Below are 24253 nucleotides of genomic sequence, written 5' to 3' on the forward strand. Positions count from 1 at the left end.
ATAGTGTAGCATAATCTGCCTTTTTCTAAGGCCAAATGACTAACGACCTTAATCCCATCTGCTTCCTAATTCCCTTTTGTGACTTAATGTGACATATTTATGGGGATTGGGACATGGATGTCTTTGGGGGCCATTATTCTGTCCATGAAAATACTTTAAGATTGACTAGATGATGACTTTATATAGCAGAATTCTTCCCTTTATAAAAAATGTTTTATAGGGGCACCTGGGTGGCTCAGTCGGTTAAGCATCCGACTTCGGCTCAGGTCATGATCTCGCGGTCCGTGAGTTCGAGCCCCGCGTCTGGCTCTGTGCTGACCGCTCAGAGCCTGGAGCCTGCTTCAGATTCTGTGTCTCCCTCTCTCTCTGACCCTCCCCCGTTCATGCTCTGTCTCTCTCTGTCTCAAAAATAAATAAACGTTAAAAAAATCTTTTTTTAAATGTTTTATATTATTTTGTATACCATACAGGGTTACTTAGTTAATAGATATTTATTGAGCACTGTTTGTATGCCAGGCACTGTTGGCAAACCTGCCTTTGAGTTTTGTATGTTTGAGTATGAGAGCCTAGTAAATAACAGGTTCTGTCTAGCAAGGTGGGAGTCAGGACTGGTACTTAGCAAGCACAAGGCTGTAGAAATGCTGGCCTAGAACGGCTATGGGAGGCTTCCAGGAGGAAGCTTGGATGTCCAAGCTGAGAGAGGGACAAATAAGCACTAGCCAAGTAAAGGAGATGGGGATAAGGGGACAGGAAGGACGTAAAAGGTGACAGGCACAACACAGACTAAAGCCATGTTTCAGAAACTGCCAATATTCAGTTTGTCTGGAGCAGAATAAAAGGGGAGAATGAATCTAGGGCAAATAGTGGAGAACAGAACAGTAGAGAGATTGAAGCTCGAAAGATCAGCAAGGTCCAGGTTATGAAGGATTGTTGTTTCGTGGTGACCACTTTGGGCTTTGCCAGCGGGTTTGAACAAGAGTGATGTGATGTGAGCTGCAGGGTTTTAGAAAGGCGGCTCCCTCTGCAGTATGGAGAGTGGGTTAGGATAGGGCCAGTTAAGAGGCAGTGTAGCTGGGAGGGGCTTCTGCGGTAATCTGTGCAGGGGATGCTGGTCCTCCTGACGGGGTGGCCTTGGGGCTGGAAAGAAGTAAGAGGACTGGGAGTTATTAAGGGGGTGGAATTGACTGAACTAGGTCATAGAGTAGGTGTGAGAAAGTCCAGGATTATCCCCAGTTGTGCGGTTTAGGCACCAGATGCGAAATGATGCCGCTTAAGGGGGGTGTGAATGTAGAGAGACAAGGAGCAAGTGTGGGGAGAAAAGGGCAAAAGGCAATGTGGCGATCTGGGGCCAGGTGTCTGGAGTCCCTTAGACACCTAAGTGACCATGTTGAACAGGCAGTTGGTCTAGGTCTCGGGACTGTGATCTTGGCTAAAGATGTAGCTTTTGGAAATAGAAAGGATCTTGAAAATGACCTACCCAAACCCCTTAATTTTTAGTTTTTAAAATTTTTAATTTTTTTCATTGATTTTCACTTACTAGATTGCCAGTTTATCGTAAAAGGGTCTAACTCAGGGATGCACAAGGCAAGGAATGGGGAAAGTACGGGAGCTTCTGTGCCCTCTCCGGCACACCGCCCCACGTCCCCATCTATTCACCAGCCCAGAAGCTGATCCCTTAATATATTTTTTTGACCCCTTAATTTTTATAAATGAAGTTCAGGTTTGATCTACACAGTACCTTTGTTTTGCAGGAGACGGGGGAAGAATTAGGGTGTGAACCCAGGGCATCTAAAGAGCCGATGTGTTTTCTGTGCAACAGAGTTTTACTTGTCCTACTACACAGTGAGGTTGTCTCCATAGGATTAATAGTGATAACGATGGTGGGGCGTCTGGGTGGCTCAGTCAGTCAAACGTCTACCTCTTGATTTCGGCTCAGGTCATGATTTCCTTTTTTTTTTTTTTAATTTGTTTTTAAATTTACATCCAAGTTAGTTACCTTATAGTGCTATAATGATTTCAGGAGTAGATTTCAGTGATTCATCCCCTATGTATAACACCCAGTGCTCATCCCAACAAGTGCCCTCCCTAATGCCCCTTGCCCATTTAGCCCATCCCCCCACCCACAGCCCCTCCAGCAACCCTCAGTTTGTTCTCTGTATTTAAGAGTCTCTTATGTTTCATCCCTCTCCTTGTTTTTATTTATTTTTGCTTCCCTTTTTGACTTTTTTTTTTAAGGTTTTTAAATTTTATTTCGAGAGAGACAGAGAGAAAGAACATGGGGGGTGACAGTAGGGGGGGCGGAGAGAGAGAATCCCAAGTAGGCTCCACATTGTCAGCACAGAGCCGGAAGCAGGGCTTGATCTCAGGAACCTGTGAGATCCTGACCAGAGCCAAAACAGAGTTGGATGCTTAACCAACTGAGCCACCCGGGTGCCCCAGAAGCCACACTTTTTCTACAATGTAATTTTATTTTTTTTAATGTTTACTTATTTATTTATTTACTTATTTATTTTGAGAGGGAGGGGCAAGACTCCCTATTTGAGAGGGAGGGGCAAGAGAGAGAGAGAAAGACTCCCAAGTAGGCTTCGTGCTGTCAGCACAGAACCCGATGTGGGACTGGATACCACGAACCGTGAGATCATGGCCTGAGCCAAAATCAAGAGACAGACACTTAACCGACTGAACCACCCAGATTCCCCATAATGTAATTTTGAAGGTGATATTCTGTCACTTCTGCCATATTCTGTTTGTTCGATGCACGTTATTAGGTCCAGCCCACACGGGAAGGGGATTATCCAAGGGCACGGATACTAAGAGGCAAGTCACTGGGGGTCATCTAACAGGTTGCCTCCCACAGTCTGCCAGGGAAGGGCAGGGTCTCAGAGTGTGGCAAGGGCCCTGAGAGCAGGTAACGGTAGATAGACCCACATTCTTTTTTTCTCTGAGTGCCTTTCTCAGAGATTGCTTGTGGGACCCAGGATACCTGGTGGTACAGACAGGCCAGTCCGACAACTTTCTACTTCTTGTCTATTGTTTCATGATTTCAGTTGTACTCTTAAAATGTGATAGCTATGTAGGGGCTCCTGGCTGGCATAGTCTGAAAACCTCAAGCCCCAGATTGGGTGGACAGAGTACTTAAATAAATAAATAAACAAACAAACAAACCTTGAAAAACTAAAAAGAGTGTATGGTAGCCATATAGAAAGAAGGTGAAAGAGAAGAGAATTACTATCAATCTGGCCTTTCACATTTTGTCCGGAAGCCAGCCTTCTCCATCAAGTCTCTGTAATGTGATATTTTATATAAAGAAAATTTGAGAAATTTGCACCCCCCAAAATTTCTGTGAGCATTTCTATGCAGTTACACATATATATTAACACAGGTGCGAATGAAGACTTTGATCTTTATTTTCCTAAGAATATGTTGTTACTGATTTCACAGAACTCAACTTAATGGAGCATAAATTCAGGGAGGATATTTAGGGACTTCGCTTCCCAACTTTCTACTGTTAAAGTCAAACTTCCCAATGTTAAACAGTTTTCTGTGTAGTCTCCTTTTGTTTTGTTTTTAACTCCCAACTTTTGTTTGTTTATAATCCCTACAGAGAGTGGATGTCTTTTTACCTTTATTTATTTAAAATAATTGTTTCTAAGTATCATTCACAGAGTCAAAACTATAATTAACTAAAAGGACTTTTTTAATTTTCTTACTGTTTTATTGTGTTTTTAACAAAGTTATTCCATCCATCTGGCTCTTTAATTTTGAAAAAAGCACACAGGTAAGCATTTGAAAAATGTAGCCACAGGATCAAAAGCAGGTTGAGAGTACAGCCATACGACAGAATATCATTTGACAGTAAAAATGAAAAAAGTGTTAATAATACTACAAATGAAAACCTTATGCTGAGTGAAAGAAACCAGTCACAAAAGACTATATGTAATACGATTCCATTTTATGAAATGGACAGAATAGGCAATTGCATGGAAACAGAAGGCAGGTTAGTGGCCGCCAACGGCTGGGGACATTGGGGGAAACGCAGAGATGGGACGCTGAGCAGTACAGGGTTTCTTTTCTGAGCGATGAAAGCTTCGTAACATTGGTTGTGGTGATGGTTGCATAGCACTGAATAAACTAAGAGGTTGAACAGTATGGACACTTGAGATGGGCGAATACTATTTTATGTGAATTAGAGTCTCAATAAAACGGTTTTGAAAAAAGCAGTTTGGAGTGGTAGTTGGTTTGGCGATGGGAAGAAACACTAGCGCCATGGTGCTTTGTCCCTGCAAAATGTGAAGATTACCGGCGTAATGGGATTCGACCTAACATTTTTTTGTAACGTGCGGTGAAGTGCTCTTTTAGCCTGTTTCTCTGGTGTTTTTCTTTTGACTTACGGGAAGTTCAGAGTTAATTCCTGGTTTTCTACATTTTTCTTTCTCATAAATTCCCCTAATGGAAAGACAGTGTGCTATCAGTAGCTTTAGAGAATTCTAGAATATTGGGGGGGGGGGGGAGGGTTGGTTTCCTTTGGATATTTAGGTTCTCCCTCTTCCTCCACAAATAGGCACTATTTTTAAGTTTTGAATTTATTTTTTATTTTAATTTATTGAGAACGAGACAGTGCAAGCAGGGGAGAGGCAGAGAGAGAGGGGAACAGAGGACCCAAAGCAGGCTCTGCGCTGACAGCGGAGAGCCCCAAGTGGGGCTCGCACTCAGGAACCATGAGATCATGACCTGAGCCAAAGTCAGATGCTCAACCGACTGAGCCACCCAGGTGCCCCAGTGAAGTTCATTTCTTGAAGTGCTTTTTCGTAGCCACTGTGTGTCTGTAAAAATCTAAATATTGAATTTGGATATTCACAGTTTGTATCCTAAGTAGGTGAGCCTTTTATATTAAAGGAGAAAATAAATAATGGTGTTTGAGCTCAAGCCTCTCTGGCTGGAGGCAACAGCGTGTAAATACTGAGGTCGGCTTATAGATCTAGACAGTGGTTCAGTGTGGCTCACTACGATTTCAGATGAGTGGTCAGAGCTCTGCTTTTCAAGAGCTCAGCAAAGCAAATGAGCTGTGAAAAGAACTGCTCCTTCCTCTTAAGAAAGGTATCCTTCATGACATCTACCTGAGAGGAAAATAAGAATATTCTTTTGGGGCACCTGGGGGGTTCAGTGGAGTGAGCTGCCGACTCTTGATTCGGCTCAGGTCATGATCTCACACTTGATGGGATCGAGCCGCGGGTCGGGCTCTGCACTGACAGCACAGAGCCCGCTGGGATTCTCTCCCTCCCTCTTTCTCTGTCCCTCTCCTGCTCGCTCACACACGCTGTCTCTAAATAAGTAAATAAACCTAAAAAAATAAAAAAGAATATCTTTTGAAGGTTTGTATGGCACTGTCCTTCAGAGTCTATGATGGCACATTGCCACTTACAGCACCTAAAACACAGGTGACAGCTAGCGAAAGGGGCAGTCTTTCAGCCTTGTTTGAGTTCAGTCCAGAAGCATTTGGCAGTTGTCAAGAAGGTGCCTAGAATAAAGTCGGGTGGCTGTTTTCATGTGGTCCCATCTGACACTGATTCCCCTGCTCGACACCCAGTGGAGAGACCGGCACGACCACTTTGCTTGCAAAGCAATGGGTGTGCGCTGTGTGATGCTTTGTGTCCTCAGTCATTCGTTTGCAAGCAGCGGGCTGGAGGAGCTGGGCCACTTACTTCAGGTCACAGGGCAGTTGGACTGCAGCCCAGGAGCCTAACCCCGGCCGTGGGCAGCAGAGGCTGCCGCCTGAGGGCACAGGACAAGAGTGCCACGCGGAGCAGATGCTAATTGCGCCCTGATTACATAAGGTGTCCCTTTGACCCCAGGTCACAGCAGAAGGAAGTTGGCTCATTTCCAGATTTGTCTCACCCATGATAACTAGTGTGGAGGAAAAGGAAGGAATTTTCCTTTTTTTTTTTTTTTTTTTTTTTCAACGTTTATTTATTTTTGGGACAGAGAGAGACAGAGCATGAACGGGGGAGGGGCAGAGAGAGAGGGAGACACAGAATCGGAAACAGGCTCCAGGCTCTGAGCCATCAGCCCAGAGCCCGACGCGGGGCTCAAACTCACGGACGGCGAGATCGTGACCTGGCTGAAGTCGGACGCTTAACCGACTGCGCCACCCAGGCGCCCCGGAATTTTCCTTTTTACCACTTTATTGTGCTTAGCCGATGATCAAAGATACTGAAGTATGAGCACGCTCCTCTCCGTCTTCTTTTTTCTTTTTTTTTTTTAATTTTTTAAATGTTTATTTATTTTTGAAGGAGAGAGACAGAGACAGAGCATGAGCAGGGGAGGGGCAGAGAGAGAGAGAGAGAGAGAGAGACAGAATCCGAAGCAGGCTCCAGGCTCCGAGCTGTCAACACAGAGGTGCACTCGGGGCTTGAACTCACAGACTGTGAGATCATGACCTGAGTGGAAGTCGGACGCTGAGCCACCCAGGCGCCTGTCTCCTCTCCATTTTCTTGGCACTAACCAGAATCTTGGAGAGAGGAAATGTGGGAGGAAAACTAGGAGCCAAGCACAGAGTCTGCCATAGGAGCTACATAAGCCATGATTAAAAATTATTACTGACGCATCTTCCACAGTTACAGCCAAGGTGTGCATCCGCGTGAACGAGTAAGGCAGTTTGTGATGTAATGGCTCCAAGAATCACAACAGAAAAGCCCAGAAACGAAGGCATTTTTTCTTTTATGATTTTAATACTGCAATAAAATATGTATAATATAAAGTTGCTATTTTTTTAATGTTTATTGTGAGAGACAGCGAGTGTGCTTGAGCAGGGAAGGGGCAGAGAGAGAGATGTGGACAGAGGATCTGAAGCGGGCTCTGTGCCGACAGCAGCAAGCCCGATGCGGGGCTCGAACTCCCAAACCGTGAGATCATGACCTGAGCTGAAGTCAGACGCTCAAATGACTGAGCCACCCAGGCGCCCCTCAATTTCCTATCTTAAGTGTACAATTCAGGGCGATTAATCACACTTGCAATGTTGTGTAACCATCAGCACTGTCTGTTTCCCACACCTGTACCCCCCAGGCAGAGACTCTAAGTGTTAAGCAGTGGGTCTGCGTCCTTCCTCCCCTGCCCGGTCACCTCGGTTCTGCTGTCTGCATGAGTTTTTTCCACTGTAGGTATTTCAGCTAAGTGCAGCCGTGTGATACTTGGATTGTTGTCGCTGGCTTCTTTGACGTGCACGTGTCCGGTCTCACCCACGACGCAGCATGTGTTCAGCACGGTCTGTATGTCCATCCGCCTGCTAAGGAATATTCTTTCAACTTTTGGCTAACGTGAGTGCCGCTGCAGTGAACGCTGGCACGCGTACGTCTGTTTGGGTGCCTGTACACATGGAAATGTGCCTGTTCTGTGTGGACACCTGGAAATGGGATTGCTGGGTCATACGGTGATTCGGAGTGTGACCTTGAGGACTTGCCGTGCTGTCTCCCACAGCAGCTGCACCTGCACGTTCCCGTCAGTGGTGCACGGGGGTTCTACTTTCTCCATATCCTCATTTCCGTTTTTCTGATAATCGCCATTGTTTTGCGTCCGTCTCGGCCTGTTGATAGCGATGCTGTGAGCTAGAAAGTGTTGTGCTACTGGAGGCAGCCCCCACAGGTCTTTCCCTGACCAGAGCCCGTGTTGTGGCCAGACAGGCCCTCGTGGTTCTTATTATGACGATCCCCAGACACACCCCAGCAGCGACCGTTTGTGAACTTTGAAAAAACACGGTTTATCATTTACAAGTTCTAGAGGGTACCTTGCATGCCCAGGGCCATCTGTAGAGAGAGAGAGGGAGCAGATTGGGGTTCTGCCTTTATTGGGGTCATGCGTGGAGCACCTAGGACTACATGGGTGGATTTAAAACATAAGAGCAGGAAATAAAGCACAGAAAGGGAGGAGGGATCGGTTCAAATGGTCAGTTATCTAGGTCAACCAGGGCTTTCTGAAAAGGGGAACCACATGGGTGGGTGGCCTGGCTCTTCGTCTAGTTGTGTAGCTGACAGCATGTTCATTCCAGACCATTGTCTTTGAACCGGATGCCTTGGCAATGAGAAGCTTAATGTCTGCAGCTTACAGTATAGTCAAAAAATGAATTGTCAGGCTTATGCTACAGCCATAATAGTAGGTATAAATTGGTATCTCATTGTAGATTTGATTTGCATTTCCCTAATGACTAGTGATGTTCAGCATCTTTTTGTGTGTGTATTCGCCATTTGTATATCTTCTTTAATGATATGTCTGTTCAGGTCCTTTCCTCATCTTGAATTAGGTTGTTTGTTTCAGGTGTAGGAGTTCTTTATGTATCCTAGATGTCAATCCCTTATCAGATTTATGATTTGAAAATATTTTCTTCCATTCTGTGGATTGTCTTTTCACTCACATTATAGTGTTCTGGGCTGCAGAATGCTTTTAATTTAGATAAAGTCCAATGTATCTAATTTTTTTCTTGTATATGCTGTGCTTTTGATGCCATACCCAAGAAATTATTGGCAAATCCAATGTGAAGAAGATTCTCCCCCATGTTTTCTTCTAAGAGCTTTGTAGTTTAAGCTCTTACATTTAGGTGTTTGATCCATTTTGAGTTCATTTTGTATATGGTATTAGGTAATGGTCCAACTTCATTCTTTTTTGGGGGGACGTGGAGAGAGAGAGGGTGCAAGTGAGTGAGGGGCAGAGAGAGAATCCCATGAGGGGCAAAAAGAGAGCGGGAGGGAGGGCAGGGGAGAGAGAGGAGAGAGAGAGAGAGAGAGAGAGGGAGAGAGAGAGAGAGAGAGAAAGAAAGAAAGAAAGAAAGAAAGAAAGAAAGAAAGAAAGAAAGAAAGAAAGAAAAGGAAAAGGAAAGAGAAAGAGAAGAGAAAAAGAGAAAGAAAAGCAGGACTCACCCAGGGCTCATGTTTTACCCAAAACAGGGCTCGTGTTCACCCAAAGCAGGGCTAGACCTCACCCAATGTGGGACTGGAACTCATGAACTATGAGATCATAACCTGAGCCTAACTCAGACACTTAATGACTGAGCCACCCAGGCACCCCTGACCTGGTTCTTTTACATGAAGATGCCCAGTTTCCCCAGCACCGTTTGTTGAAAATACTGTCTTTTTCACGTTGAATGGCCTTGGACCCTTCCTTGTCAAAAGTGAATTAACTGCGGATATGAGAGTTTATTTTTGGGTTCTCAATTCTGTACCATTGGTCAAATGCAATACGTCTATCCTTATGCCAGTACCACAGTGTGTTTTTCCTGTAACTTTATAGTAAACTTTGAAATCTGGAACTGTAAGTCCTCTAATTTTGTTCTTTTTCAAGACAGTTTTGGCTATTCTGGGTCCCTTGATATTTCATACATATTTCAGGATGGGTTCTTGTTTCGGCAGAAAACACTATTGGGATTTTGTTTGGGATTGCGCTGAATCTGTAGATTATTTGGGTGGAATTCTCATCTTCACGACTTTAAGTCTTCCAGTCCACAAGCAGGAGAGGTCTCTCCATTATTTGTATCTTCCAATTCCTTTCAATATTGTTTCATAGCTCTCAGTGTACAAGTCTTGTTTCCACATGTTAAATTTATTCCTAAGTATCTTGTTCTTTTTGATGCTATTGTAAATGGAATTGTTTTCGTAATTTCCTTTTCCAGTTGTTCACTGCTAGTGAATAGTGTATAGAAATAAAACTGGGAGGTGCCTGGGTGGATCAGTTGGTTGGGCATCCAACTTCGGCTCAGGTCATGATCTTGTGGTCTGCAAGTTCAAGCCCCACGTTGGGCTCTGTGCTGATGGCTCAGAACCTGGAGCCTGCTTTAGATTCTGTGTCTCCGTCTCTCTCTGACCCTCCCCCACTCACACTCTGTCTCTATCTCTCTCTCTCTCTCAAAAATAAGTAAATAAATAACTTCAAGAGAAATACAACAGATTTTTTACATATTGATATTTTATGCTGCAGCTTTGTTGAATTGATTTTCTAGATCTAATAATTCTTTTTTTATGTTTATTTTTAGTGTTCACTTATTTTTGAGAGAGACAGAGACAGAGTGCGAGCGGGGAAGGGGCAGAGAGAGGGAGACACAGATCCAAAGCAGGCTCCAGGCTCTGAGCTGTCAGCACAGAGCCCAACACAGGGTTTGAACCCACAAACTGCCAGATAATGACCTGAGCAGAAGTCGGACACTTAACCAACTGAGCCACCCAGGCACCCCATTCTAATAATTCTTTATGTGTGGACTCCTTAGGGTTCTCTAGATATCAGATCAGGTCATTTGCAAATAGAGATAGTTTTACTTATTCCTTTCCAATTAGGATGCCTTTTATTTCTTTTTGTTCCTTAATTACTCTGGCTAAAACTTCCAACATTATATTGAATAGAAGTGGCAAAGTGGTCATCTTTGTCCTATTTCTGACTTTAGGGGGAAAGCTCCCAGTCTTCACCTGAGTACAGTGTTTGCTGTGGGTTTTTCATAAGTGGCCTTTATTATATTGAGGAAGTCCACTTCTGATTTATTGAGAGTAGTTATCAGAAAACGGTGTTAGATTTTGTGAAATGTTTTTTATGTATTATTTGAGATAATCATGTGGTATTTTTTTTTTCATTCTATTAACATAGTATATTACATTGATTGCTTTTATGTTGAACCACCCTTGAGTTCTTAGGATAAAACCAACTTGATCACAGTGTACAATCATTTTAATATGCTGCTGAATTTAGTTTCCTAGTATTTTGTTCAACATTTTTGCATCTATATTCATAAGGGATATTGGTCTATATTTTCTTTTCTTGTGATGTCTTTGTCTGGCTTTGGGATCAAGGAAATGCTGGCCTCATAGAATGATTTAGAAAGTATTTCTTCCTCTTCAGTTTTTGGGAAGAGTGTAAAAATAATTCATGTTAATTTTTCTTTAAATGTTTGGTTGAATTCATCAGTGAAGCCATCCATTCTGCTAACATCTGCCTTTTAATTGGAGAGTTTAAACCATTTACATTTAAAGTAATTGCCAATAAGGTAAGGAGTTACTTCCGGCATTGAGGTTTTGTTTTTTGTTTTTTTTTTAAGTTTATTTATACACTGCCCACCAGAGGGGCAGAGAGAAGGGGAGAGAGAAAATCCCAAGCAGGTTCCATACTGTCAGCATGGAGCCTGATGTGGGGCTTGAACTCATGAACCGTGAGATCATGACCTGAGCCAAAACCAAGAGTCTGAAAGTCAACTGACTGAGCCACCCGGGTGCCCCTGGCATTGAGCTATTTGTTTTCTGTCTTGCGTGGTTTTGCTCCTCAGTTCCTCAATTACTGCCTTCTTTCCCTTATTAAGAAATTTTTTATAGTGTCCCATTTTGATTCCGTTCTTTTCTGAATATTTTTAGCTGTTTGTGTAGTTGTTTCTTTGGGGATTGCAATTAACACATTAAGCTTGTAACAGCCTAGTTTGATACCAATACTCTGCCCATGTATATCTATCTCCTCCTTTTTATTATTGTTGTTGGAGATTACACCTTTCATATATTGTTTGCCAATTAACATAGTTACAATTATTTTTTAATGCATTTGCCTTCTAAATCATATGGAAAAAGGAGTCACAAACCAAAAGTACAGTTATGCTGACTTTTATTTTTGCCTGTGTTGTTATTGTAACCAGTGTTTTTTATTTCTTTGTGTGGATTTGAGTCACCATCTAGTGTTCTTTCATTTCAGCCCAAAGGACTCCCTTAGCTTTCATTGTTGTATAGCTCTTCAAGTCCCATCCCATCTTAGCATTTGTTTGTCTGAGAGTGTCTTAATTTCACTTTCATTTTTGAGGGATAGTTCTCTTATAGAATTTTTGGTTGACTATCCTTTTCTTTCAGTACTTTGAATATATCATCTCTCTAAAAAAAAAAACAAAACAAAACAAAACCCAAAGAATATGTCTTCTCGTTGTCTTCTGACGTCCGTGGTTTGGGAAGAGAAATTAGCTGTGATTCTTATTGAAGATTCCCTTGTTTATGAGTCTTCTCTCTCTTCTTTCAGAATTTTTTTTTTTTTTTTTTTACTCTATTTGCAGATGACATATTATACACAGAATATCGTAAACACTCCCCCAAAAGGGCGCCTGGAGGGCTCAGTCAGTTAAGCTTCCGACTGGCTCAGGTCATGATCTCATGGTTCATGGGATAGAGCCCCACGTCAGGCTTCCCACTAACAGTGTGGGGCCTGCTTGGGATTTTCTCTCCCCCTTTCTTTGTCCCTCCCGTGCTTGCACCCACTCTCTCTCTGTCTCTCAAAAACAGATAAACATTAAAAAATAATAAATTGAAGATGATACAAATGGAAAGAGATTCAGTTCAATCCCTGTCAAAATACCGATTGCATTTTTCATAAAACTAGAACAAATAATACTAAAATGTGTTTGGAACCACAAAAGACCCCAAAGGTCAAAGTAATCTTGGGAAAGAACAAGGGTGGAGGTATCATAATACCAGATTTCAAGATCGACTATAAATCTGTAGTACTCAAAACAGTATCGTACTGGCAGAAAAATAGGTACATCAATGGAACAGAACAGAGAGCCCAGAAATAAACCCGCAATTATACGGTCAGTTAATCTATGACAAAGGAAGCAAGAATATACAATGAGGATAGGCAGCGTTTTTAATAAACGGTGCTGGGAAACTAGACAGCTAACTGTAAAAGAATGAAACTGGACACTTTCTTTTACCACACACAAAAATAAGCTCAAAATGGATTAAATACTTAATTGTGAGACCTAAAGTTTTACATACGGAGTAATCTCTTTGACATTGGCCTTAGCAACATTTTTCTAGATCTGTCTTCTCAGGCAAGGAAACAAAAGCAAAAATAAACTATGGGGACTACATCAAAATAAAAAGCTGTTTTTGCAGTAAATGAAACTGTTAACGAAACAAAAGGCAACCTGTTGAATGGGAGAAGATATTTGCAAACAATATATCTGATAAAGGGTTCGTATCCAAAATATATAAAGAATTTATACAACTGAACACCAGAAAATATGTACATGAGTAACAATCCAATTAAAAATGGGCAGAGAAGGGGTATCTGGGTGGCTCAGTAGGTTGAGCGTCTGACTTCAGCTCAGGTCATGATCTCACACCTCATGGGTTCGAGCCCCATGTTGGGCTCTGTGCTGACAGCTCAGAGCCTGGAGCCTGCTTCCGATGCTGTGTCTCCCTCTCTCTCTGCCCCTAACCCCCTTGCATTCTGTTTCTGTCTCTCTCAAAAATAAATAAACATTAAAAAAAATTTTTTTTAATGGACAGACGACCTGAATAGACATTTTTCAAAAAAAGACGTCCAGATGGCCAACAGACAGATGCAAAGATGCTCAACCTCACTCATCATCAGGAAAATGAAAAAACCACAATGAGATATCACCTCATACCTATCAGAATGACTGTAATCAAAAAGACAAGAAATAACAAGGGTTGGAGAGGGTGTGGAGAAAAAAGAACCTTCATGCACTGTTGATGGGAATGGAAATTGGTACAGCCACTGTGGAAACAGTATGGAGGTACCTCAGAAAAATTGAAAATAGAAATACCATATGATCTAATAATTCTACTTTCCTGTACTTACCCAAAGAAAACAAAAACACTAATTTAAAAAGACATGTGCACCCCCTTGTTTATTGCAGCATTATTTACAGTAGCCAAGATATGGAAAATGTACACACACACACACACACACGTATACATACATATATACTTACAGTGGAATATTACACAGCCATAAAAAAGGATGAGATCATGCCATTGGAGACAGCATGGAAGGGCCTAGAGGGCATTGTGCTAAGTGAAAAAAGTCAGACTGAGGAAAGCAAATACCATATGATTCTAGTCATAAGTGGAATCTAAAACAAACAAAGCAAATGAATAAATAAAAAGCAGAATCAGACCTATAAACATAAAGAACAAACTGATGGTTGCCAGAGGGGATGGGGAGTGAGAGAAGAGGCAAGTGGGTGAAAGGAGGAGGGAGATCCAGGCTTCCAGTTATAGAGTGAATAAGTCAGGGGAATAAAAGACACAGCATGGGGAATACAGTCAGGATACTGTAAGAGCGATGTGATGGGGCAGATAGTGGCTACACTTGTACTGAATGTAGCATATCGTAGAGTTGTTGAATCAGTAAGTTGTGCACCTGAAAATAATTGTTAAGTGTACCTAAATTAAAAAAAAAAAAAAAAAAAAAAAGGAAGGATTCTTTTTTTTTTTTTTTTTTGGTGTCTGGGTTTTGATCATTTACCTATAATGTGTCTAAATGTGGCTCTCCTTGACTATAGATGCTGGAGAGGATGTGGAGAAATGGGAACCCTCTTGCACTGTTGGTGAGAACGCAAACTGGTGCAGCCACTATGGAAAACATTGTGGAGGTTCCTCAGAAAATTAAAAATAGACCTACCCTATGACCCAGCAATAGCACTGCTAGGAATTTACCCAAGGGATACAGGAGTACTGATGCATAGGGGCACTTGTACCCCAATGTTTATAGCAGCACTCTCACCAATAGCCAAATTATGGAAAGAGCCTAAATGTCCATCAGCTGATGAATGGATAAAGAAATTGTGGTTTATATACACAATGGAGTACTACGTGGCAATGAGAAAGAATGAAATATGGCCCTTTGTAGCAACGTGGATGGAACTGGAGAGTGTTATGCTAAGTGAAATAAGCCATACTGAGAAAGTCAGGTACCATATGTTTCACTCTTATGTGGATCCTGAGAAACTTAACAGAAACCCATGGGGGAGGGGAAGGAAAAAAAAAGAGTTTAGAGTGGGAGAGAGCCAAAGTATAAGAGACTCTTAAAAACTGAGAACAAACTGAGGGTTGATGGGGGGTGGGAGGGAAGGGAGGGCACCTGTTGGGATGAGCACAGGGTGTTGTATGAACACCAATTTGACAATAAATTTTATATTTAAAAAATAATAAATACATAAACATTAAAAAAATAAATAAATGTGGCTCTCCTTGAATTTATTGTGCTTGGAGTTTGTTGAACTTCTTGGATGTGTAGGTTCATGTTTTTCTTCAAATTTGGGACATTTTCAGCTATTATTTCTTCAAATATACTTTTTTTTTTTTAATGTTTATTTTTGAGAGACAGAGTGCAAGCAGGGGAGGAGCAGAGAGAGAGAGGGAGACACAGATCCAAAGCAGGCTCCAGGTTCTAAGCTGTCAACACAGAGCCTGACATGGGGCTTGAACCCACAAACTGCAAGATCCGAGCTGAAGTCGGATGTTTGACTGAGCCACCCAGGTGCCCCTTCAAATATACTTTCTAATGTATATTTTTTGATAGAGAGTGCAAGCAGGGGAGGGACAGAGAGAGGGAGACAGAGAATATGAAGCAGGCCCTGTGCTAACAGCATCGAGCCCGATGTAGGGGTCGAACTCACAAACCATGAGATCATTACCTGAGCTGAAGTTGGCCACTTAACCTACTGAGCCACCCAGGCACCCCACTCATATGTGGAATTTTAGAAATAAAATGAACAAAGGAAAAAATGGCAAACCAAAAAACACTCTTTTTTTTTTTTTTTTAATTTTTTTTAAACATTTATTATTGAGAAAGAGAGACAAAGCAGGGCAGGGGCAGAGAGAGGGAGACATGGAATCTGAAGCTGGCTCCAGGCTCCGAGCTGTCAGCACAGAGCCTGATGCGGGGCTCGAACCCACAAACCACGAGATCATGACCTGAGCTGAAGTCAGACACCCAACTGACTGAGCCACCCAGGTGCCCCCAAGAAACACTTAACTATAGAAAACAAATTGCCTGTTACCAAAGGGGAGGTAGGTGGGGGGATGGATGAAATAGATAATGGAGATTAAGAGTACACTTATCATGATGAGCACAGAGTAATGTATGGAACTGTCGAATCACTATATTGTACACCTGAAACTAATATCTTAACTATAACGGAATTAAATAATTATGTGTCAAAATAGAATTCAGGTGGTATGATATATTGAATAAAACCTCTCAATCAAGATAATTCTTTTAATTTCTGGCCCAAGGTAGTTCAAATAATTTTCTTTAAAAACCCTCAGTAGGTGCATATAAACTCTGGTGTTGATTTTGGAGCTTGATGAAATTGACAGGTATCAAGTTAGGGCCTATGAGTTTGTCACCATCTGCATCTACTTATAAATAGTATCATCAAATTGCTTAATGCGGAGTTTTAACTGTAACTCATTTGACTTTCATAGATGAAAGTTAAATAGAATTTTATGTTCCTGTCTAGATGTATAGATCCATATCTGGCAAAACAAAGTTTTATTTAAATGGAACCATCTACATATACTGTGTAGCAAAGATGAAATTACATGTTGCACAGTATATGTTTTTATTTGGTTTTGCTTCTTAACTACAAACATCCTTACCAGAAAACTGTTATGAATCAGAAGGAATTTTTGTACTAAATGCGATATATTATTACACTTAATTATTTTTAAGAAAACTTGTGTAAGTCTCATGTGACATCACAAGTAATGACATCAAAATTATTTTGAAATCCAGCATGTCTGACATTGTCCCATTGTCTCCAGGCCTGCAGTGTATCTGTCCTGAAATCCATGAATCCCTGGTGTGTGAGGGAATTTGTTTTTCTCTTGCTTTTTTTTTTTTTTTTTTTTTTTTTTTTTGATTATTACTATTTTGTATTTTCTACCTAGTTTACCAATGTTATTACAGGAGCTTTGGGAGCTGGAAACCTACCCTGAGGGTTGTTTTTGGGGTTTTTTTGTTTTTTGTTTTTTTTTTTCATTTTCTTTCTTTTTCTTTTTTTTTTAAAGTAATCTCTACACCCAGTGTGAGGCTCAAACTCACAATCCGAAATCAAGAGTTGCATGCTCTACTGACTGAGCCAGCCAGGTGCCCCTCTCTTACTGTTTTTTTTTTTTTTTAATGTTTATTTATTTATTTTGAGAGAATGTGAGCAGGAGAGGGACAGAGAGACAGAGAGAGAGAGAGAATCCCAAGCAGGCTCCATACTTGCTTGTTTTCCAAATACTCTTATTTCTTTGATGTTAGATGGTTTTTATTATTATTATTATTATTATTATTATTATTATTTTAATTATTTATGTTTTAATTTACATCCAGGTTAGTTAGCATATAGTACAACAGTGATTTCAGGAGTAGATTCCTTAGTGCCTCATACCCACTTGGCCCACCCACCCCCCCACACACACACCCTCCAGCATCCCTCAGTTTGTTCTCCATATTTAAGAGTCTCTTATGTTTTGCCCCCCTCCCTATTTTTATATTATTTTTGTTTCCCTTCCCTTATGTTCACCTGTTTTGTCTCTTAAAGTCCTCATATGAGTGAAGTCGTATGATTTTTGTCTTTCTCTGACTAATTTCACTTAGCATAACACCCTCCAGTTCCATCCACGTAGTTGCAAATGGCAAGATTTCATCCATTTTGATTGCTGAGTAATACTCCATTGTATATATACACCATATTTTCTTTCTCCATTCATCCATCGATGGACATTTGGGCTCTTTCCATACTTTGGCTATTGTTGATAGTGCTGCTATAAACATAGGGGTGCATGTGTCCCTTCGAAACAGCACACCTGTATCCCTTGGATAAATACCTAGTAGTGCAATTGCTGGGTGGTAGGATAGTTCTATTTTTAATTTTTTGAGGAACCTCCGTACTGTTCTCCAGAGTGGCTGCACCAGCTTGCATTCCCACCAACAATGCAAAAGAAATCCTCTTTCTCCACATCCTCACCAACATCTGCTGTTCCCTGAGTTGTTAATGTTAGCCATTCTGACAGTAGACGGTTTTATTATAATATGTCTTAGGCAAGATCTTTTTAGGTTAATCCTTTTGGGAAACCTATAAGCTTCGTAAACTTGGATGTCCAAATCTTTCTTTATATTTGCAGAGTTCTTAGTCACTATGTCTTTAAGTTAGCTTTCTGCCCCCTTTTCCCTCTCTTCTCTTTCTGGAACTCCAGTAATGCGTGGATTGTTTCTCTTAATTGTTTCCCACAGTTCACATAAGGTTTCTTCATTCTTTTTTCTTTTCGCCCTTCTGACCAGGTAATTTCAAATGGCCTATCTTTAAGTAAGTTCACGGATTCCTTCTTCTGCATGGTTGAATCCACTGTTGGAGTTCCCTATTGAAATTCAGTGCATTCAACTCTAGGATTTCTGTTTGATTTTTATCATGGTTTCTATTTCTTTGTGTTAAACTTCTCATTTTGTTCATATATTATTTTCCTAATTTTGTTTGTCTATCTGTGTTTTCTTATAGTTCACTTAATTTCTCTAAGAGGATTATTCTGAATTCTTTGTCAAGCAGTTCATAGATCTCCATTTTTAAGGGCCTTTTATTGAATCTATTAGTTTCCTCTAGCGATGTCATGTTTCCTTGATTATTTGTGATCCTTGTGGACTTGTGTTGGTGTCTGCACGTCTTTACAGAATGGCTTCAGCAGGGAAACCCTCCACTAGTCAGACTCTCCAGAGACTCTGGGTGGGCCATATGGTGATGTCCATGGGCAGGCTTGGTGCTGGAGTCCTCAGGTGTGCAAATCTGATGCCTGGGTCAGCAGGTAGACAGGCCTACTGCCTGGGTCCGCTGGGATAGGCCTGGTGCTCGAGTCCATGTGGGTGGGCCTTGGATCCTGGGTCCATGGAGGTAGGTGAGGTACCAGCGACCATGGGGGGTGGGCCTGACAACCCCGTCTGCAAGAGCCAGCCTGACTCTGGTGCTGACTGGGAGCCTGTGTCCATGGGACTCAGCCTGAAGCCGGGTCAGTGAGGGGTTGCTTGGACCTAGGGTGAACTGGAGCCTGGGTCCATGGGAGCTGGCCCAGAGTCTGTGGTCATGGCGGCCAGCCTGGCTACATTTCTTAAACGACAGAATCACTATGGAGACTTTGAATGTTTGAGATGGTCAGATTTAGGAGGAATCTGAAGTCTCATCTGGCCAGTCCCTTCATGTTAAAGATGAGGAAACCACAATATAGAAAATAAAATGTCTAATCCAAGGTCAGTTGGAAAAATAATGACAGAACTGATATCTCTTGCTCCTATTCCAGTGCTCTTTGATTTATACTACCCTGTCCCAGCAAGGAATGTTATCATAAGAGGTAAGTTTTGTAATTAAGTCCTCTCTAAAACTCATGATCTTCAACCTTGGTAGATAATCCTTTTGTGGTATGAGCCTTTCAAGTTTCCCTGACATCTTAACCCATATGAGCCCAGTTCTTATTTTCCACTCCCTCCCTATACTTGGTGATTAACATACTATATTCTAATTGTTGACATTAGCCTTCTGTTACTCTTGGAATCTTTAGACTTATATATATGCTTTTGGAACTTTTGTTGGTTTTGTTTTATGACAAATACTCTTCTTTCTGTTGTAATTTCTTTTGGTGGCTACATAATTTTATTTACCAAACTATTGCATGCTGACAAATAATATGTATCCACAGCGTATCCATAACTTAGAAAACGAATCTAGCGGGAACCATGACCATTATGAATCCACACTGTCTAACTAATTGAGGTGATCATAATGCATGTTTCTATTTCCATTATCTGGGACCCTGTTTTGACCACCTTTAGATAAGAGAGTCCTAAAATCTGTCCTTTTTCTTTACTTTTGAGAATCTTGTCCTTCTCTGATAATACTCTTCAAGGGTTTTACTTAACTCCCCTTTACTGAAAATGACCATGATCTAATTCCAGCATTTTTTCAAGGAGGAAGCACAGAGTAATGTTTGATAACTATGTGGGAAGAATTCAATCAAGAGAAGTATAGAATTTGGGAGGCTGGCTTTATCACAAGTCTGTATCAGATTAAATGTGTGTTGGCGGGGAGGGACAAGGGAAAGAAATAGTAGTTCTCTATGGAACGCTTCTCTTCCCACCTCATCACTACTGTCATTCCATTAGAAAATTAGAAAGCAGAAGGATCATCCATGTTTTCACAAATACTGTCCCTGCACAATGGCAAGCCATCACTAAGCCTTGTATTTCCAGATTCCAAATGATATAAACTTCATAGAACTTCTAAAATATAAGGAATCATCCTAGGTGACTAATTTTAGAAATCACAGCACTTGGAATTTTCTTGCTGAAGATCTGCTGATGATCTAACGACCATGGCCCATAAAATAATCCCTGTGGTGCAGGAGTTATGATCTAATGAAGATGAGACCTTTCACCACTCACTGTTATACAGTCCAGTGTAATACAGGGCTCCATACAGGATTCAGAGGAAAGTAAATGTACCTTAGGCTGCTGCTATAGAGAAATACATGTATCTTGTTAGGGTAAAACACAAATAGGCATAGTTGGGAGGAAAATATTCCAGGCGTTAGAATCTGTAATTGCTCAGAATGGCACAGAATATGTTACTAGGAAGATGAAGAACGGACCCCTCTGGCTAGAGCATTGGGTTTATTTACATTTTTTTAAATGTTTATTTATTTTTGAGAGAGGGAGAGGGAGACACAGAATCCAAAGCAGGCTTCAGGCTCCAAGCTGTCAGCACAGAGCCCAACGCGGGGCTCGAACTCACGAACCACAAGATCATGACCTGAGCCAAAGTCAGACACTTAACTGACTAAGCACCCAGGTGCCCTGAGCAGTGGATTTATTCAGAAGGCAGTAGAAGACTGGGTTCTGGGCACACTCTGGAGAGCTTGCAGAGGGCATCCTCAAACGTGGTACCCACACTGACTTACTGAGAAAGATCGTTTTCAGAGGCCAATCAGCTGAATGTACAGATGCAAACAGTCTGTTCAATTTGAATATGAAAATCAAAACGGAGACTGAGATTTCAGTGAACGGTCAAGTTATAATGTGTAATGATTAAATTTGTGAAATTTGGTACATCGTTTCAGGAACTGTGGGGTCAAGCATGTATTCATTGATCTTTTTTTTTTTTTTTAAGAAATTCATGTTACTTAACTTGTTTTTATTATGAAAGAATTTTCCATAGTCATTAGATCTGGCATCTGAATTCGTGCTGTTCTCCTGGGATCCAGAAGTAGTTGTAAAGTTATCAGACCAGAGTTTAAAGAGGAAGGCTTAACTTCTTTAGCCATTTTATATGATAAGCACATTTACCTTCCTATTTAATTCTGTTTTCTTTTGAGCAAGCCAAGACTTCTAATTACAGCTAATCCGTTTTTCCTTTGGGAGAATCAAGTTTTTGGTCAGGTTTTAACCCACATTCTTTCCTTTAGAGCTCTTTTTATTAACACTCTTAATTACAGTTCTGGAAAACAAAAAATGATTTATGTGTGTGCTAACAGAAGCAATCCGAGGATGGCACAATTTCATGAAGTCAAAACCTTGTGGTTCTAGGCTTTTTTTTTTCATATAATTAGTTTTATTTGAAAATTGTATGGTTAACGGACATAATTATTTTAAGATATTCACCATGGCGAACATTTATCCTAACCTAGGCATTTTATTTACTTCTTAAAGGACTTTCTTCAGGAGACACCACACCTTTAATGCACGAAAACGTGCTGAGTGCATCCACGCATGCTGTTAGTGACGATGAGTCTGCAGAAGTAAATGCTAATGATCCAGCAGAAGCCCCGAAGCTAATTCTTCAGTATCTGTTCTCACTTATCCGAGGTGAAGTTGAGCAGGTGGATTCAAGAGCACTTCCCCTTTGCCTTCACCAGGTACTCCATTACACTCTTGCCTTCCGCCCTCAGCATTTATAATCACGTAAAATACAGTTCTCTGCGACTGATTCTCCCCCACCTGTCCTTGGTGAGCCCAGGAGGTGGCCCTGCATCAGTGGCTGGTGGGAAATTTAGCATGCGACTACTGGTGGCCACACATGGGCTATGAATGATCAATCCGTCCAGATAATCACTGCCTTCCTTTATTTGGTGAATAAGCTGTGTACAAATAGGAGTCTGTGTAGCAAGTGCTTAGTAAGTACCAACTAGATGCCAAAAACTCTGCTAGACTCGGGGGGAACAAAGATTCCTTAACAGAGTATGTCCTAAAGAGAGCCACTGTGGAGTAGGAGCAACACTTATAGAGATAAATAATTGTAGAAGCATGTACTAAGTGTAGACATATATCTAAGATTCAACAAAAGCACAACACGTGTGATTAACTTTGTCCTGGGGGCATTAGCAGAAAAGAAGGTGACTCTTGAGCTGGGTTTTGCGGGGTATGCAGGTGCTCACCAGGGCGAGCTGGTTCAGGAAGACAGATCAGCTCCTGCAAAGACATGGCAGAGATGTTGTTGGAGATTAAGATGGAAAAGAGATGGGATAGTGGGGGCAGGGAAGCCTTGCTTCTAGGGACTGGGAGTCTTTAGTGAGGGGAGTGCCAAATCAAATTTGAATTTTAATGTTTATTTTTTTTTGAAAGAGAGAGAGAGAGACAGAGTATGGGCAGGAGAGGGGCAGAGAGAAGGAGACACAGAATCCGAAGCAGGCTCCAGGCTCTGAGCTGTCAGCACCGAGCCCGATGCGGGGCTCGAACTCATGAACCGTGAGATCATGACCTGAGCCAAAGTCGGACGCCTAACCGACGGAGCCACCCAGGTGCCCCTCAAATTTTGATTTTAGAAAAATAACTCTGCTGATGATTGGGAGGGTAAGTTAGGAGGTGAAGAGCTTGGACACTGGGAGGCGTTCCAGACAGTAGAGAGGAAGCTTTTTTACACAAGAGCCCATTCAGAAAAATGAGATATGAGCTGCATTTTATTTTTCCTTTAAAGTGAAAATAATAAAATAATGGAGAAACTGAGACTCCCTCACAAAACAAATTCCTTATAATTCTGGGATCAGAATTTGTTTTTTCCATTCAGAGCATCTGTTTTTGGAACATCATGAGAGAAATTTGAACATAGCCAGTATGTTACATAATATTATTTATTGCTCTAATTTCTTGAGACTAGTAATAGAATTTTTTCTTGGTTGTTTTTTTTTTGACTGTTTATTTATTTATTTTTGAGAGACCAAGCAGGGGTGGGGCAGAGAGAGAGGGAGACAGAATCCCAAGCAGGATCCTCTCTGTCAGTGCAGAGCACCATGTGGGGCTCGAACTCACGAACCGTGAGATCATGACCTGACCGAAACCAAGAGTCAGATGCTCAACCAACTGAGCCACTCAGGTGCTCCCCATCCCCTCCCCCCCCCCTTTTTTTTTTTTGTCTTTTTCTTTTTGGTAATAAAATTGTAGGTTTTGTAGTATATAGCATCCTTGTTCTTGAGAGATACATGCCCAAGTGTTTGGGAGTAAAATGACATAGTGCCCATATTATGATATTTTCACTTACCATGACGTATGACATTTCAGTAGGAAAAAGTATGTAAGAGAGGGAAAGACAGAGAAAGCAAATTTGGCAGAATGTCAACATTTGACAGATCTAATAAGAAGTAAATGGCTGTTGGTTTCACTCTTCTTTGAACTCTTCTGTAGAATTTTGATAAAGAGTTGAGGAAAAGGACATTTGGAGTAAAGAAGGAAATAGCAAATGTAGTCAAATCTTTTCAAGTTTATGTCACTGGGCTGTTGTTTCGTTAAAAGTAAGAAGAATGTTCTTTTCTACTGCTATATGATCCTGCAGCCGAGGCAGTTCTAGGACTGCTAGACTTTGATCAGGCCGCAAGATTATTTAAAACAATTTTTAAGTTTGTTTGTTTATGTGTCTGTTTGTATTTTTATTTACTTATTTTGTAATCTCTGCGCCCAGCATGGGGCTCAAACTCACGACCCTGAGATCAAGAGTCACGTGAGTGAGCCAGCCAGGCTCCTTTTACTTAATTTTTTGACGTCTCAATATAAAATCCCACCCCTAATCCCCCAGGAACATATCAGTTTGCTGAGTCCTGTAGGCCGTGCTTCTTACGTGTCTGAGCAATCCGTCCTCCCCTGACAGAGGGGCTTAGGAGACATGGTGGTGGTTTAAAAGCAGGGCTTTGGGCTCCCCCACTCACAGTCTCAGTGGCTTTCAGTTTCTTCTGTAAATGGCAGAGGACTCAATGAAATAATGCATGTAAAAGCACTTGACGTAGTGCTTGGTACACAGTAAGAGCCAAGTAAATGCTAAGCATTATGACTGTAGCCTCACTGTCGCTAATTCAAAGACCGCTTGCTTGGAGAGAAGGCTGGGGGTCAGCAGAGGCGCTGAGGCAGCAGGAGTGAGCTGCAGGGTGTGCTCTTCAGCCGAGAAGACTTGAATCCATCCGCCTCCCAGGGGAGACACAAATCAGGGAGA

General features: G+C 41.5%; 1 protein-coding gene across 2 annotated transcripts in view; it reads left to right on the forward strand.

The window, feature by feature from the left end:
• The window catches only part of CNST (consortin, connexin sorting protein), a 115596-nt gene that overhangs the window by 50555 nt on the left and 40788 nt on the right, over positions 1-24253 (forward strand). The window contains exons 3-4 of one of the 2 annotated variants that reach the window (XM_045453196.1): positions 19086-19136; positions 21487-21692. In XM_045453196.1, coding sequence (XP_045309152.1) covers positions 19086-19136; positions 21487-21692 — 257 coding nt within the window. The remainder of the gene's footprint in view (positions 1-19085; positions 19137-21486; positions 21693-24253) is intronic. The other variant, XM_045453198.1, reaches the window with a different exon arrangement.

This window comes from Leopardus geoffroyi, chromosome C3, assembly GCF_018350155.1.
Source record: "Leopardus geoffroyi isolate Oge1 chromosome C3, O.geoffroyi_Oge1_pat1.0, whole genome shotgun sequence".
Taxonomy (NCBI): domain Eukaryota; kingdom Metazoa; phylum Chordata; class Mammalia; order Carnivora; family Felidae; genus Leopardus; species Leopardus geoffroyi.